General features: G+C 39.4%; 1 protein-coding gene across 2 annotated transcripts in view; it reads right to left on the bottom strand.

Annotated features, from left to right (window-relative positions):
* The window catches only part of LOC136759059 (septin-7), a 57,563-nt gene that overhangs the window by 12,514 nt on the left and 27,205 nt on the right, over positions 1 to 17,844 (bottom strand). For both annotated transcript variants that reach the window (XM_066713870.1, XM_066713869.1), the window contains exons 4-6: positions 6,489 to 6,589; positions 5,373 to 5,507; positions 1,017 to 1,134 (exon numbers count right to left, since the gene is read on the bottom strand). In XM_066713870.1, coding sequence (XP_066569967.1) covers positions 1,017 to 1,134; positions 5,373 to 5,507; positions 6,489 to 6,589 — 354 coding nt within the window. The remainder of the gene's footprint in view (positions 1 to 1,016; positions 1,135 to 5,372; positions 5,508 to 6,488; positions 6,590 to 17,844) is intronic.

Genomic DNA, 17,844 nt, shown 5'->3' with positions numbered 1-17,844 from the left:
ACACATATTTCTATATATTTTTGTGAACCAATTTAGATATTTGAAGTAAATCATTTATATTTAAGGCTCGTTTGTGTGTCTAAGGAAAATCAGTCTGAACATCTTTTCAAATCACTTTTATGTTTGCTGCAATATTTAAGTCCATTTGAGTTAGAGTGCCATCATTTGAATACATGCAAAACAAGGCTTTTGCTTTGCCCAGTCTTTCCCGATTAACATCAGGGTTTATGAAATAAGAAGGAGGTGTGTTAGACAATAGCGCTCTCCCAGACTTCCTCCATCTCTACGGTGCCAGCGCTGAGTCATGGCAACAGGGGTGGCACCTCTGTAATTAGCTGTGTGCCCACAGCATTTGGTTAACAGCTGGAATCTAACCACACAGCTGCTATAAAAGATAATTGAGTGAGCGTGTGATGTAAACCTGTGACGAAGGCTGGCTGGGAGGGAGAGAGATGCCAATGATCGGGGAGGTCTGCTTGCTTTAGCTTCCTCAGGCAGATACTCAAGTTCCCAGATTAAATCTCACCTACCTCGGAGGCCACAGTTCACCTAGCAGGGCTACAAAGACCCGACAGAAATTGCTTTAGGTCCGCAACTGGACAAAATAATTCTATACTCCATAAAATAATAAAATAAAATAAAAACTAAACAAAAATTAATCATTAGGATGTTGTTTTATACATCTACCCTGATGTACCAAAGATATGGCAACTTTTCCCTGGACAAGAGAGCCATTTTTGGAAACTTTTGAGGGAGTGCCCAAATAAAATCCATCAGGCGACACCCCTTGGAATTCGCCATTGGCAGTCGTTTTGCTTTTGATTAACTCCAGGCCACACAGATGTGCACAGTCACCGAGGCAACCACACAAACACAAATGAGAGACATGTTCACGAGACCCACAGGACTGCCACTGACACACACATGCAGGTACACATGCAGATGCCAAAACACACGGATACTCATGTATACACCCCCTTAACAGAGCCGCGCCCGCAGAGAGAGGCTGTCAGTACCTGTTTCTTGAAGAGCTGGCACTCCTCTGGGGTGAGTGTGTCTGCCTTGGCGATGAGAGGGATGACATTGACTTTGTCGTGAAGTCTCTTCATGAACTCGATGTCCAGGGGCTTCAGGCTAAGAGAGAGAGAGACTCGTCAAACAGCCAGTTCAAGCCACACGCTGTATCCCTTTCCTCACTTCCCCATTATTCATCCCAGAGACAAATCCTCACCGAGATCAACACTACAGCCACAAAGTATGTCTTCATAAAACCAAGAGCTATGACAGACTGGTTTAATAGCAGAATGTAGTGTGTTCAAGAACCATAATGGAAAATCCATATTTGAGCATACGGACTGCAAGAGACTTTAGTGTTAAATGTAGAAGGCTGGTCAAAGTACAATATTGCCATGCTGATTTACCAGGTTATAGTTTCAGAAGGGTGGGGGGCAGACGCTTGGACTGGACGAGCCTCTTGTGAATGCTATAGATGGGATTTTCATCTAAATAATTATAGGGCGATAATAAAACTGATACCAATAAAGCTCGACACTGGGGCATAACTATAATTGCCCAGAGGGTAAAGGGGCCCTGTACAAGGCATTGGTATTGAAAACCAGAACACTGTAGTGGACAAACAAACAAAAAATGGCAGAGGACATGAAGGTTTTTGTTCTCGGGGGTGGGGTTGCTACTGAATCTCTGAAAGTACCGAAAGTCACAGAGTTTGTTACAGGACCAAATTTTTTCTCTCTGATATAATGGGAAATAGGAAGTCAATGACAATGACGACCTATAAATCCTCGCCAACTGCAAAAGCCATTTAACAATGAAGACTGTTCCCATTTACGTTCATGTGTTGTTACGACACAGCATTTGTGTTCATAATGAAAAAGCCAACGCATCTCTGAAGCCCATTGAGGGTGGAGGAGCCTGGCTGCACCCCATAGAAAGACAAGCCTGTTTGCTTACAAGAATGAAATAAAAACAAGGGAAGAAAAATAATGGGGGGGGGCTATGCTATTTTTCACTCCAAACACTGCAAGAGAAATCATCTGTTTCCTTAAAGGGAGGGTGTTGTGGTTACACTGACTTGGCCTCTCCGCTGAACAAACAGATGTTAAAAGCAGCTAACTTCAGCCTTGGGTTCTGAGGCCTGGGCATCTGGCCAACAACTAGAATAAGAAGAAAAACAGAGGCTTGTTTCTCTATGTGCCCCCCCCCCCTTCTCTTTCTCTCTCGCTTGTTTTTTCTTCCCTTTTTTTTTTGTTCCTCTCTTCCCTTTTTCCAGAGCCTGGCAGACAAAGAGGCTGTTATTCCCCTCAGCCCCGAATGAGTGGACTTCTCTCTCTGGCCCGGCCTTTGGGAGGGAGAGCAGGGCCTGGAGGTATTTGAGGAATGCAGGCCACAAAGAGAGAGGCACGGGCCGCCTGTCACCCCGCAGGGAAGAAATATAGGCCTGGTGAGGCAAAGAGGCATCAGTGTAGCACACCAGCCTGGAACTATAAATATAGCAGCCACAAACAAACAAAAAAAAAAAAACAGTTGCATATACGATGCGCTCCATTTCATGCCATCAATCTGTCCCTTTAGTAAAGCGCAATGTAATGTCAGCCATCTGAAGACACTGTCAAGTCATAATAACAGGAAAAAAAAAAGAAAAACTGAAGCATTACTGCAACAACGAAAAACAAAAATACAAACAATAACTCTTAATTCAAGTCGATTGTGGGGGGCATGCTCTATAACAGCAGTCACTAATTTATATTTCGAGTTACACCCTTGACAAATAGTTAGCACGTGCTCCCTCGCTTTCACAGTCCGTTACCTAGTCAGTGTCGGCATTAGTGGAGATCAGAGTGTAGGGGAGCATAATGAACATAATTCATCGAGGTAGAGAGGTACGTCGCCAAAACAAACCAAGCAGCTTTAACTTTGAAATACTCATAAATGTACAATAATCAATCATTTCCCACCACGTTTCCTTATCAAATAAATTTCGCAGCAAAATGAATGGTCGCATAAATCTTTCAGGATGCTCATTTAACCCCGGCCTAATCCTCAGTCTACCTCCATAGAAAGGGTAATCATCATCAGGGATTTGAGAAGACACAGGCCAGAAAGCCCTCTCGGTTATTAACAAGTGCTTTGACCTGTGCTCCATTACATCATATGTTTTTACTAGTGAGTGCAGTTTAGGAAAGTGGAGGGCAGTAATAAATACTTGCTCTTTAAATATAGAGAAGCATGGAGAGGTGCTTGTTGGAACAGTTTTGTTGGTAAAAAGAAACAGGATATCAATAACATCCCAAAATAAGTGTTGCGTCAAGGAATTAAATAGCTGGGGACATAAAATATAGCACTTTTACATACACCTCATGCTAACACTAGTATTTAGACTTAAAAGTAGAGCTAATTAAAGACATGTCAGATGTATTTTCCTAATTGACAATGAGGTTGCTACTTTAGGGCCTGGAAATGGAAAAATCTTAAAAATTGCAAAGGGAGAAATGGAAATGTAACATGACTTTAGACATTCCTTCATCAATTCAAACAAAATTTAAATGGGAGATAAAATGATGTACTTTAAAAAGATATTGATGGAATCTGGTAGTTAGTTACACAGAAGTACTGAGTGCAACACTTTTACACATTATACAACAGCATGAGTCAGTGTCCTGAAGCACTTTTGGATGTTGTGCATTTTCTATACCACTTTTCCACTGTATAATTAAGCTTCCACATGTAATGGAATCAAATCGGGCAATGTACAGTTTATATAACATTTGAAGCCTAACCTTGATTATTCAAAAACTGAGCACTGCAGTGCGGGAGCACTTCTGATGTAGACGTTTTACCTGCTGTGCCGACTGCCAGCTCCCTTGTGCTGGTTTGAACATCAAGACAGCTTAAAATATTAGCAGTGGGTAGCAACTACAGTCAACAGATAGTTTCATGGTTTTCACACAATTTTGTGTATGAATGAAAGCCGGGTCAAAGAGAAAAGGAAAGTTTGGACTGTGGTCTGTGCTTTTCATTTTTGTTTACAACTTCTATGAACTTGGATAAAGGAGTCAGAAAAAGGATAGAAAATATGCATTGCATGGTTATCGGTTTAGGAGTTGTGTTATTCCTTTGGCTGTTATCTGTCAAATGAAATTACTGTTCTAGCTCCTCTGAAACAGACTTTCAGAAACAATTATGAGAAGAAAGGACATGAATCAATGAGGTGAAAATCAATGAGCCTTTCAGAGTGAAATGCTATGCAGATTTCCATGCAGTGTGCCCACTTCTCCCATATGACTGTTAGAATAATTTCCTTTTTAAAACCGCATCAGGTTGACAAAATGGGTTTTCCAATCTCAGAAACACAAGGCCTTAGAACCTTCTGGATTTTCCCTGAACGCATTTCATCTACCTCCCTGAATGTTAATTCTCTGTCAGCCAGCCATTTTGAAGCATAGCTGTTCTCTGGCCTTATCATCATATGGACAGATGTTCGTTTCCAAAAAAACGAAAACATTTACTCTATTGTATGCAGCTGCCCAGATGTTAGGAATCCGGGAAGTTCTATCTTTTGAAGAGGGGATGCAAAACACTGTTGGGAGGGGGGTTGGACATTAAAATCAAGACAGGGAAATAACCTGATGGTAAAAAAATAAAATAAACAAAACTAAATAGCTGCAGGCTTGGTGTTGTTATATAAGGGAACCATTAAGGACGGAGTGCAGCTTACAATGGCTTCTATAGCAAAGCAATTTCAAGTCATACTCAGAATCGTGCCCTTAAAGCAGAGATACTGTATTTGTTGTTTTTTTCCTTTGAAAAAGAACAAAGCATTTAATTTGCAATGAAAACAAACCACCACACAGACACTCCATAAGATCAGTTTTGACCATATGTAACATTCCAGTCTCAAGTTTTTTTGTTGTTGCTCTGGCTATGACATTTTTTGAAACTCCCTGGGATTCTTTATTGTGTCCAGAAAACGCATGTACCGACGTAATGAGGGAATAACACAGATAATAATGATGGACTGACAAGGGCTTGAATTATACACATCAACAATCAAGTTGCTTACAACTTACAAATAAATATATTTTCACCACAGACCCCCACAGTGTGAAATGTGGGGCTTCAATGTAAGCTGCTCTTATAGTTTAATTCTAGAAATATCAACGCTGACCAATGACAATCTAGAAAAATATGAGCCCATCCTGCTTCTGTATATCATCACCATCAATAGTTTCCTGTTTAAATACTAAATAATCGGTGCTTGTGAGTTCTATTTGCATTAAACCAGTGAGACTCATTCAAACCACAACACACAAATACGGAGAATCTAGTCCAGAGAAGCCACCTGTAGTACCTACCCGTGACCAGAGGGGGCAATGAAGTAGAGACAACAGTGCACCCTGTTGTCTGGCATCAGCCTCCTGTTGACACGAGACTCTGCATTCAGGAAGTCCTCAAACTTACTGTCAATGTAGTTGATGACTGGCTGCCAGCTGCAGAACAAACAAAAACAGCACAAGCACAGTTTAAAATCACTCATTTAAACCATGCACAAAGTTGTGCCCGGGAGAGGATGTGCACTTTTCAAAAACCTATTAAATATAGGCTAATTCAACCCAAACACTTCAGGATTGGATATACTCGAGGTTCTCAAATCCTTTTATTATTATCTCCATCTCTTATCGTTCCTCTTCATTTTCCTTCATGTCCCATTTAAACCATGTAACTCAAAACTTATACATGCTTCTGTTTACAGTGTTAGAGTAAACATGGTGTAGCTGGATGGGATATATTTATACAACATTGACACTGCTGATGTTATCTGCAGCGTGAGGTCTCCGCTGTATAGACGATGTTCCAAGCCACCGGAGAGAGAGAGACAGACAGAGAGGGAGGACAGCTGCTCCCAAAACAAACAGCCTCTTCTCTTCATAAAAGGTCTCATAGCTGGTCTGCATGCCTGGGCAGCTGTCTTATGGTAACCTCTGTGTGAGTTTATTGTGGGAGCGGTGGTCTACCCTGGTTGGGAAGTGCCACAGTTGTGCTTAATGTTTAAAAGCTCGTTGACTGATTTAATTAGGTAACAAAGAAGTAGGCTAGAACAAATAAAATAATAAAACTAAATGTTGAAGACCGCATACATATCTGGCACAAGAAAAACAACCCTCTCCACATACAAGGGGTGATGAGGGTCATTTATAACAATTTCTTGAAAGAGTAAGTTTTCAGCCATTCGAATTAATTAACCTAATCATTTGCCAATTAAGACCTTTTTGTGGTTTTCAAAACAGAAGTAAGTGGGGGATACAGAACCTGGATTGAAATGCCTCATACAGGACCAGTCTCCGAGGCCTTTCCTCAGACACCAGTCCAGTGTACAGGAATGTCACCGATCAAACCTGGCGGTCCAACTACCATCCATATGGTTGAGCCCCGTCCACTCTAAAAACAATGCTCCGCTAGCAGAAACTCACCAGTTGCTGTTGTCCACCGCATCGCCAAAGCCAGGAGTGTCAACGATGGTGAGGGTGAGCTGGACTCCGCCTTCTTTCACCAGAACTTTGGACTGCTCCACCTGAGGAGGGAGGGTGGGAGAGGTTTCTCAGTGCCTACAAACAGTGAAGCTCAGTTTTCTTTTCATGGTTGCTTTAACCTCCAACAACCAAAGACAGCCACTTTAAAACCCTGTACAAAACAGTCTAATAAGGTATAACCTCATCACTCTGTGAGAATGTATAACACTAAACCAACCAGTTTACATTCTTCCCTCAAGTGGCATTTAAACTTTATGACATTTTCAAAATAACTGTCCGATAACACCAACATGCAGGCCGACTTTCAAGCAGAAGGTCACACTGGTGATGTGTAACAGGCCCAGCAAGTTCTCTTGTTTTGAGTGTAGGAGAGACCTGACCGTGGGCCAGTCTAGCACAACCCCCCCAGAAATGCATATCCTTCATAAAAATCACATGAGCTCATTTGGTTGAATATGTGGCTGGAATGGGGGTTAAGGCAAAATATATGAAATACACTGTGGTGACTGTGGGAATATTGAAGAAGGGAAGTGTAATGAGGCAGTTTCTCTATGACACACAGCCACAGGATGAAGTAATCCCAGAGAGTCTGGCTCTTCATCCATGCGAGTCACCACTATGGATCATCACGGTGCGAGAGGGAGCTACAACCCTCCCACTGAAGGAGAATGACATTCCAGTTCTGTGGGATGTTTCATTAACAACATCCTGCCTCACCCCACTGAAGTTTCAGTTCAATTTTGTTATCATATTTTTCCATGGCAGAACAGTTGCATTTTAGTCGCATGTTCAGATTACATGCCGCAGCAATTCAAAACTAGACCACTGAATTGTTAATGTGACACAGACACATGTATATACACATAAATGCATAAAATAAAGTAAAATAAACTAAATAAAGCTCCTTGGTGCTAATGGTTGAGTCTGTACTGCACAACCCAGCAGAGAGAATCTATAGAAACTGCTAAATTTATCCTATAATAATGGGAATTGTTACAATTTAAGACCAGTGGAGGACACCTAACTTGGGGTGTGATTTGGAAAGCATTTGCTTAATCCTGAGCCAGTTTAGAATTGCTAGCCTATTACAAGTGGGGTGGATGCTTATCCAACCAAGTTTATTTCTAATTCATTTTCTACAGATAGTCAATAGACTTTCACTTGGAAGCTGTGGGGTAAAATGTGTAAAAAGAAAACAAAACATTTATGCATTTTAATCCCAGGCTATAAAGGCAAAAATTTACGAACATTTTGAAAGGGGGTACAAACATTTGACACTGTATACACACATTATATATAAATTATAGTATAAACAAATCTAAACTTCATTATATATATATACACACTGATACAAATGCACATAATTACTCCTACAAAAGCACTTGATAACATGTATTTTCCCCTTCACACATTCTAGAATAAAGGCTTTCTTTTAGATTACTGAATAAACTCCTTCAGCTGCAGCGCTGCTATTTTTGGCACTCAAAGTCAGTTCGGTAAATTAACACGTCTGGCATGACAACCAAACCCAAGTTGTGGGTTTCCTGTAACAAATGGGTACTAACATGGGTTTGTAGGGTTACTATGAACAATTAAGGTATTCAAGGTGTCGGTTTTAGATCGGTTATGAACCGGCAGTTGTTTCAGCTAAGCAACACTCAGCGTTTTCCCAGACAGTTATTTTTGGATGACCTCATTCATAGGCCTTGAGATGCTAGAAACGATATGCTGTACTTAAACGAGCGCTTACAATGGAAACCCAGCTGAACTCCCACACTTACGAAGAGAGCTCACGATGTTAGCTTTTACACAACAAACGACAAACAAGAAGCAGAAAATATCCAGGCATGGGTGAAGTTAAAAATTAAAGGAGCTTTTTGCCAGGGAAAGAAACGTTTTAAATAAGGATACATTTATTTTTAAATAGAATAAGGAAAAACAATATTTAAAAGGATTTAATACAAATAGGCGAAATAAACGGTATACAGGAGTTCAGATTTTAATAAGAGTGGAAACGAAGTGCACTTCTACAGCAGCTAGCAGGGATTTTCACAGTGCAGATACAATATAAACGGTGTACTGTCCCTCATGTCAAGCTATCCAGCGGCAGGGATTTATAAGCAGGGCCAAAAAAAGCAAATGACCAAAAGATTCCTGCTCTTCTAGGCTAGGGGAGGACAGCGAAAGAAAGTGGGCTGATAAAAAATGATTTGGGTAATAGGAAGACATAACAAAAGAAAAAATAAACTGTCTGAGCTCTGGTCATCACCCACCCACCTCCCATTTATTTTTACAGTATATTCATGGAAGTCATTTGATATCCAGCTATGCCACAGGGCTAAATACTTTGTAGGATAATCCATTATTGTTGAAATATTTCTAACTCGCCTTGCCAGATGATCACCAGATCCCTTTAGATAATGAAACCTCTCATGAAAATGTATGAGATCACCAACAGTTTTGCACAATGGTTTATCTCTTAGCTTTGGCACCATGTAGTCTGTGGATCATGGAGCATGTTTGTGAAAGAAGGAACACAATTGCCCATCAACAGACTCATGGTTTTGTATTTTTTAGATTTGTAACTCAAATGCTGCATTGAATAAAGGAGTCAGTGAAATAAATAACCGTAAGAGCCACAAAAAAGAATAAATAATTAAAACACAAATCCTTTCTTTTAAAGGTCTCTAAATCATCAAATCACTGAATACCCTGAACACATGCACATTTTGACTAATTTAGCAGTTCACAACCTGGACAAAACAAAAACCAGAAGGCCCTGCAGCTTTCCAGGACCAGGGCTCGCCTTGATGTATACAAGTTTTTAAATATTGGTATCAGTGACGTGCTACTGCACAAAATACCAAGTTCCACAAGCAAAGGTTATTCCTTGAAGTCTGTGCTGCCAGTGTAAACATTGTGACACCGTGACCTGATGATCACAATGCTGTAGTCTCCTGACCTACATGACAACACAATCAAAACCACCCATGAAGCCAGGGAACGTTTTCAAGGAGTGAAAAGCATTGCTCATTCTCTGTAAAGCGAAGAGCACATTGCCCTTCCCTGATGTGAAACAGCCGACAGATGCGTCAGACACGGCAAGTTCATTCAGTCTGTATAAAATCTACAGCTCAGACTGGAATACAGCACAGATCCAAAGGTATTAGGATGTCTGAACCTCTGTGCTATTACTGAACCCATAACTTGAGAAACGCCTTCTCTGGCTTCTGTTCCACCTGAGCTACAAAACACTACAGGTAACCTGAAATCCAAATTGAACCTTATTAATGCACTATTCTCAAGTTCCAACCAATCGGGTCAGGGCAATCTTAGCCTATATCACTCACGCTCACAATAAATAAACAGTCAGACTATGAGATAATGGGGAAGACACCTCTGACAAAGACAAAATGTTAAGCCAAGGTTGACTTTGTGACGAAGTTCCCTGGCTGTGAGACTTTTGACCTTAATATCTTTCATCGCAGCTCAGATCAGTAGACAAGATAAGATTTTCCTTCATTGTAGCAAACAACAAGGCTCTGCAGCACAGTGAAGACAGTGAGGAGAGGCTCAGAATATAAATAAAACACCTCAATAAATAAAAAGAGATGAAACAACACATCCCTGAAAGAATACAATCCGATGCAGAAGAATAAATTGCTCCTACACCGTGCAAAGGTTAACCCAGAGGCTATGATGGGACACTTGCACATTACAAGTGAAGTTTGTATTTTTGACAAACACATTTTCATTCTAAACAAGTGTGACAAGTTCCCTTACCCATCTCACGTTGAATGGGAACGTGCCTGGTAGCCTTTCCACAGCAGAGCGTGATAAAACAATTGCCCCAGGTTAGAGATGGATTATTCTGGTCCTTTAAGTTTTTGTTTGTGGTTTAAAAAAAACAAAAAAGTTACATAGACACAAGCACAGCCTGGCTTGACTCCCAGGAGCTGGGACTCAAATCGAACAGCGAGGGCGTATGTGGGTGTCACCTCCACACACACTGGCCAGAGGCAGAGATGACAAAGATAGAGGGGGAAAAAAAAAAAAATTGAAATAACAGTAACGTCTGGTATCCAAATTGTTTTGACAGTAATATCCGCCCTGCTTTACAATCACTGGAGAACATGGTACTCAGTATTAGGGAGATTGTTTCAAGTTCACTTGGCTTTGTGCTTTTTAATTCGTGAACAACAAAAACGGAAATTAACTTGGGGAAAAAAGTAATCTAATATGTGCAAATGTGGAGACTTATTTAGGCAATATATTCATTTATTAAATTCCGTATTGTTCCTCGCAGTTGTTTTGCAATGCTCTTCCCATCACAAACATGCTATAAAATAAAATAAATTCCAAAAACAAGGCACAACCTTTGGATATGCATTTATTGTCCATTGTTTACATCAGGATTAATCCTGCAGAGTGGTACAGTAAGGTTGAGAGTAATGGGTATGTACATTGTTCTTTAATGGGTGAGAAGCAGAGACACCCTCAGTTATGATGAACACCATGTCTTGGATTTTGAAGTAGAATAGGTGTGCCATTTAATATCTTTGATCTTCATCCATTTGAAGACATGAGTTAATTAACCGTACGTTTCTGTGTTTTACTTCAACTGACATTTTAATTGCTTAGGCTAATGAAACCCTTTAAATCAGCAACTAATTGTATTGGATGTTGCTCAGCTGTTTTCAGCCAAAGCCGAGTATTCTCTCTTTAGCAAAACAAACCGAAAAACAAAAAAACATTCACAAGTAGTCTAAATGAAACAGAATTCAAGATGTATGTACTAGATTCTTTAAAACCATAACAATGTAAAGGTATCCCCTAAGTACATGGGAGGTCATTTGGAGATATTTTTAAATGAAAAGGAAGTCATTGAAAGCTATTAAGAAAGGAATTTTAAGTAGGACAACGTGAAGGTTAAAAATCTCTCCATATCAAATTAACTGTCCTCTGGTTTAAATACTTGATTCCAACAGCATGAAATTTGCAATTATATTTAGGAAGAGACCAATAAATCTTGAAATATTTTAATGATAATTAAAGAGCCTACAAATTAGATGGTAGAAATAAATCCATAAACAAAGATGAATAAACTGTACTAGCATTTATTAATTCCTACTTGTGCGTGAAGTAGTAGTAAGACTGACTGATAAGAGCTGTATTCCAGACAGTTCTTCAGTCCCACTGACAAATGCTTTCTGACCCAGGGCTATTCTGGGGCCGATCCTCAAGAGTTTTGTCAGCGTTCTGAAGCAAAAACTTTCAGTCATCTTCTCACAGTTTGCCAGAAGAGGTTGATTTGAAAAGGTAGACCTTGTGACCTTTAGCAGCTCGATCCTGGAGCTGAATGCCTGACTAGATCTCCCATGCAGTCCCAGGGCTGTGAGACCAGACTGGACAGAGTGTGTATTAATCCCAGATGTGACACCGAAAGCCTTTTCCCAGACCTTCAAAAATTGACTGTTCAATACAAATCTAAAATTGCTCCTTCCCGTGCATAACTACTAGCCACATTCTCCAGAAAAGTGAGAAAAGAGGGGAAAAAATAAACACTCCCCCTTCCCCAATAACCGTATTTTTCTTTGGAGGACCCATGGGGCTATGAAGTGACACGGGCACGATCACACAAATGGGATCCCACAGTCCCCAAACCCACCTTTATCAAGACTAAACTATTTCCCTAAAATTCTGATCAAACAATTGCTTCGCCCCTGTCAAAACCACACGTGAAATTGCCAATAGAACAACATGTTCTGCAGCATCAAACCACAGCTTTGCACTATAATCCTAGATCCCCTGCAGTTTTTTATCAGATGCACAAAGGCCAGAATTGCCATTATCTGCACAATAACTTGTGCCAATGTCCACATCTAGCCCATAATCTTTGAACAGAGCTCCTACCCAACCAACCCATCACTTGGTCAGTAGTGAGTGGCATTCTCAGTTCCAGTCAGTGACACAGCCTGGATTTCAACCAATAACCTCCGAGCTTTAGGGCACATCCTGATATTGCCAGACAAATCACTTGGGAACTCCTAATTGAGGTTATGGGTATCTCTGGGCCTCTAATGCTTGAGAACAAGCATCCAAGGTAACTTAGGGGAGGACGAACAAGAAAAAACTGTCTCTGTTCAGTTATTGAAGGACCCACAAAGGTCCTACTGAAACAAATGTGATTAAATTAGAGGAACTAAGTCTTTTAAGAGACTGGAGACCTGAGTCATTAAATCATGAGAGTTTCTGCCAAGCACAACAGCAAGAAAAACCTAATAATATTTGGTTGCATTGATTCACAGGAAGACAAATGCAGAAAAACAACAGGTACCAACCACTTCTTAGCGGTTCCAGTTACACAAAGTTAAACCATCTGTCAAGATAAAACCAAGGAGAAAAGGGGGAAGTGGAGTGTCAGACCCCATCACAATTACTCTCCTGTACTTTTGAAACATGGTGTAATTGCAGCACTAATTTCGATTCCTTAATGCCTAAGAGAAAGGACTCAAACTAGCACCAGTATTTTTAAACTAATGGCTTAATTTAGATATGGTGTAGTACTTCTTTTGGAAGTTTTGAACAGACTAACAGAAAAGCCTGTATGCTTAGAGGAATTCAAGAAGTTGAAAAGATCTGCCAATGTAAACACTCCAGGTACATTTTATAGATTCTCCACTTTCTTGCAGAGTCTTTGTTACAGCTTTACAGTTTTTCTGCTGTCAATACACAAGATGTATTGTACACGGAAAACACTCCAAGTGGTTATTGACACCTTCCGGTCAGCTTTGTCCTTTACATTTTATTTCAAGTGGATTGTGCTGCTGCATACAAGACTATTTAGAAACATGCTAAACATACAGAATGTTTCAAATGATCTGAGTCACAATAATGTTAAATATGATATATAGTGATAATGTAACAGTGCTCAACTGTTCTTTACTCCCATTCAAACCTTCTGCCATGACACTTGTCAAAACAACAGATCGATTTCATATGGGCATAATAATAAGATAATCCTACAGGGGTCGTACAGGCCTGAACAATTCACATGCTCCTTGTGAAGTGCTGGAATGGTTAGAGAGGCCTCAGGTCTTCACTTCCTTTACCTCAGGCCTTGAGTAAACTGTATGACAAATACTGTTTGGCAAAGGCACAGAGAAAACGCACATCTGGCTACGTCTGTAATCTCAAATATAAATGTATTTTTTAATGGTTTACAAATGTGATCGCTTTCTTGCGTTCTTAAAAATGAAATAAAAAACTTCCAATTTGTAAATCACCCTTCCAAAGCTTGACTACACCCTAAAGGAACTTGGACATGAAATATGGTTGGTAACAAACGTTTTGACTTGTGGGTGATCATTTTCCACAGTAGGCTGACTGCCCAATCCACAGTATATAAATTAGATGGGCAATTTGCCGTCACTGTGAGAAACAGACTCTCAGTCTTCAATAGCAAAATAACCCGTCGACGCCTTTCTGAATAGGTCCTTCTTTTTAGTTTTCTATTTATTCTATTGTAAGAGATAACTGACTGTAGTGTGGTTAACCCTTTACGGACTGCAATCCAATGGGTGCATTCACATAGCTTTTCCTAAACTTGCTTATTTGTCCTCCAAAAACAACCTCTCATGACTATTGTTTTGATCCCATTGGTTTAAAATATTCTTACCTTGCTTAGAAAAGATTAGACTTTTGCATACTTATACAACGGTGTGTGAACCCTTGAATTGAAACTAAGAAGTGTACTTCTCTTTTTAGCGTCACATTTTTAGAACAGGATATTTATAGGATATATATATTTAAATTACTAGGATTTAATGACAACTATTAAAATTTAATTTCAGGTGGATGACCTGATTTAGGCATGGACTGCAAGGTTAATAAATAACAGCATCAGGCATGAATAGCAGTAAACCTTAAAAGCATTATCTGGAGGTAGTCAGACCCAGATAAAAATGCAACACTGCAAGCGATAAGCTTCCCTAAATATTAAACATCATTCAATTGCTTAAAGGTTACAAAAGCCTGATAATAATTAAATGTCAGTTATTTGACCTATTTTAGGGCAGATTTTCTGCCTAGCTTTTAACTTGATCATGCTAAAGGCCCATTTCTCTGGAAGGGAAAAAACATGAAACTGGATCTAATCTATCAGTGTGCAGAGTTAACGTGGAGTACTAGTGTCCTTGCTTTGGGGTATCGTATCATATTATTCTTCCTAACTGGACAGTAAAACATGGAATATTTCCAACTGACCGTGTTTGAACCAGCACTGCAAATCTTTTGTTGAAGTCTTCAATTTAACTGCTTCACTACAGGCATGAATTTAGACAACAAATATATAAAAGTGACATTGATAAAAAAAATTACATGACCTGTTAAACAAAATTTTCACATCATCCTCTTAGCATTGGATCAGTGGCTATGACCAAATAGTTATTGATTTAAAATTATTTAATGCAACTATGAAGTAAGTTATTTTTAGAGAAATTAAAAGTTTAAGCTTTGAAAGTCCATTTTGTCATTCTGATAAGTTTCTTCAATAAAAAAAAATAAAAGTTCAGAAGTAAAATATTTTTAAGCAGCTTTTTATACGCAAGTAGCCCACTGTATCCACTGCGAACATGTGCCGGACCAAGCTGTGGAGACAGAAGAAAGCCCTTCACAGCAGAGGCCTATCCACCTCCGAAATAAATAAGCTGCGGTCACACATGTTCTTCAAATAACATGGCACTCGCACTATAGAGTGTTTTCTTTAAACATATTGTACACTTACGAACAAATGTTTAGTACAAACAAAAACACACAAAAAATCCCTATTCAACTCAAGGATCTTTAATTTTCTACAGTGGAAAAACTGCCCACTGCATAGTAAATCCCAAAGTCGGGCACTTTGCCCACAGTTTCTTCAAGTGGAATTCTGGCACAAAGAAATACATTTAAAAAACAACTGCACACTGAACCTCTGTTTTGGTTTACTTCTATCTGTAGATCAAATCATTATAACTGCCAAATATATGAATAGGAATGAAAAAATAATAATGTCCTCTTTACATCTTAAATGTACTCAGGGCTTGATATTTTTACCGTTTATTATCCTGGTAAATTTAAATCAGCTGAGGTTAAATTGTTTACATAGAGAAAGTTGTTTATTTTGAGGACAATATTAAAAGATAAGATGACACAATGAAGCTAAATCAGGCAGTGTGGGAATTAGTGATAATTAAATGCTAGTTAATTCAGTTTAATAAACCACCAAAAAAGTCAAATCAAAAATACTGTACAAAATCACACTTCTGCATGTATCTTCACTATGGAGCACTGTTTATACTAACTACTGTTTGCAAAGGGTTTAGCCTCCCCATAGTTTCCTTGCTATGCAAAGGTTAAGAGAAGCCCTTTCTCTGCAACATAAAAGAATGACCTTGGAGCTCACGGACATCAGAATCCAAAGGCTAAAATGGTGCTTCCAGCTCAAATTACTTGGAAGAAACATTCATGTGTAATTTTCTTCATTTAATTTATTTATTTACCATTGGCCCAGATGCTAGTGTTGACAATCCTGCAGTGCAGTTCCCATAACCCCGTGGTCACAGTGGAGCAAATTCCAGATTCCAGCAGGGATTTAGTACTGAGCGCCCCCTTCGGTTTCTGGCAGCTTTAGCAACTGTTACTATAAATGAACCATTAGTAAGGTGGTATTGGAAGATCTCTGAAATCTGTTTAGCCTTTAACCTTTAGCATTAGGCTTTTTACCATGCACACTGCCTGCGAGAGCATAGATATGCTTGTGTTCCTGTTTTGTGCTTGCCATTTGGTTGTAATATTACCACCCTATCAAATGCCACTGACCTCCTAAGGAACCATAAGAGTGGGTTGTGTTGCTCCTTCTTAGTGGAGTACCATTCAGCTACAGGCTACACAGGGTGAATCTTCTCACTGAATCGCTACCTGCACTTGAAAGACTTACTAACTGCTCTCCGTCTAACCAACTGCATCCTATGCTTAGAATCAAGGGGAAATGTTTGGAAATCACATCTCAAAAGACTAAAAATACACCCTACTGCAGCCTGCAGTTTAGTGTTATTAGATCCAGCTGCTGACAGATTGCCATGCCTAAATACTGAGTCATCCATTGATGGCTATATATTCACTGATGATGAAACAGGCCTACAAAGCTCTTCAAGGGCCATAATTACGATTATGAGATCAATACAAAACCAAACCAAAGGACAGTAGGTCAAGCATGACAGGGAATGTTCTGAGAAAACCACTGAAGAAAAGGTGTAATTTTTGCTTAATTGAAGGGATTCCTCAAAGAATGTCTAGGTCCTTGTTTAACATGCAGATTAGAAAATCTGACTGATGAGAAACCTCTGTGCAATGGGGGTAGGGGGTCTAATATATGACCTAGACTACTGGAAAACTATCAGGAAACCACATAATGTAAATCAAACTAAGATCTAATCTCAGACAACTGCTTCACATGAAATTCTAATTCTATCACCTGATGGGTTTTGTATGTGCCAAACTGCCCACGTCTCACCTCTACCTGGGTTATTAGCAGTCTTGTCATAATTCTTATACCCCTGGCTCTTAAAACGTCTAGATAATTACTCGCAATGCATTATGGAACAGTTGGTGATTTTTCCATTTCTAAACCGAGACCTACGCACAGATTAACCCTAAGGTACTTCATTAAGAGTGTTTGCAGGATAACTTGTACAACTAGAAAAGTCCTTTAACTTTAAAAATTACAATGGGACCATGTAGGAATACAGCCTAGAAATATTTTTTTCAATGCTTATTAACCTTCTGCTTATTTGCATTGCTTAATATACAATCCTTAAAAGCTAGACATAGAGGGGTTTTAGGCAAGTTTCCTTGGCCCACTGACTTAAAAGAATAAAAAGTGATCTGTTTTTCTCTCATCTAAACAAGGGAGTATAAGCATTCTGGACTTAAACTTGGCCTTACAGTAAGAGAAGTTATGAAGATACTTGGGACCTGCAAATTGTTCTTGATGACATCATCTTTAATCATAATCTGGCATGTCAAAGTGGATTGACCGTGATTGGTTCAGCTGAAATTCAAGCTACTAAAGACATGAGTGCACACACAACTTCACAGATATCTGCAGCTGTGGCATTACACAACTGGAGAAGCAAAGCTTGAATTATAAACCTGAGCAAAGAACAGTTTCTGCTTTTACTTCCTAAAACAGCAGGCATGAATCAAGCTTATAAGGCCAACAAAATGCATCCCTTATACACTTATTTAAATAATT

The sequence above is a fragment of the Amia ocellicauda genome, chromosome 9, assembly GCF_036373705.1.
Source record: "Amia ocellicauda isolate fAmiCal2 chromosome 9, fAmiCal2.hap1, whole genome shotgun sequence".
Lineage (NCBI taxonomy): Eukaryota > Metazoa > Chordata > Actinopteri > Amiiformes > Amiidae > Amia > Amia ocellicauda.
This window is presented reverse-complemented; position numbering and strand designations above follow the sequence as displayed.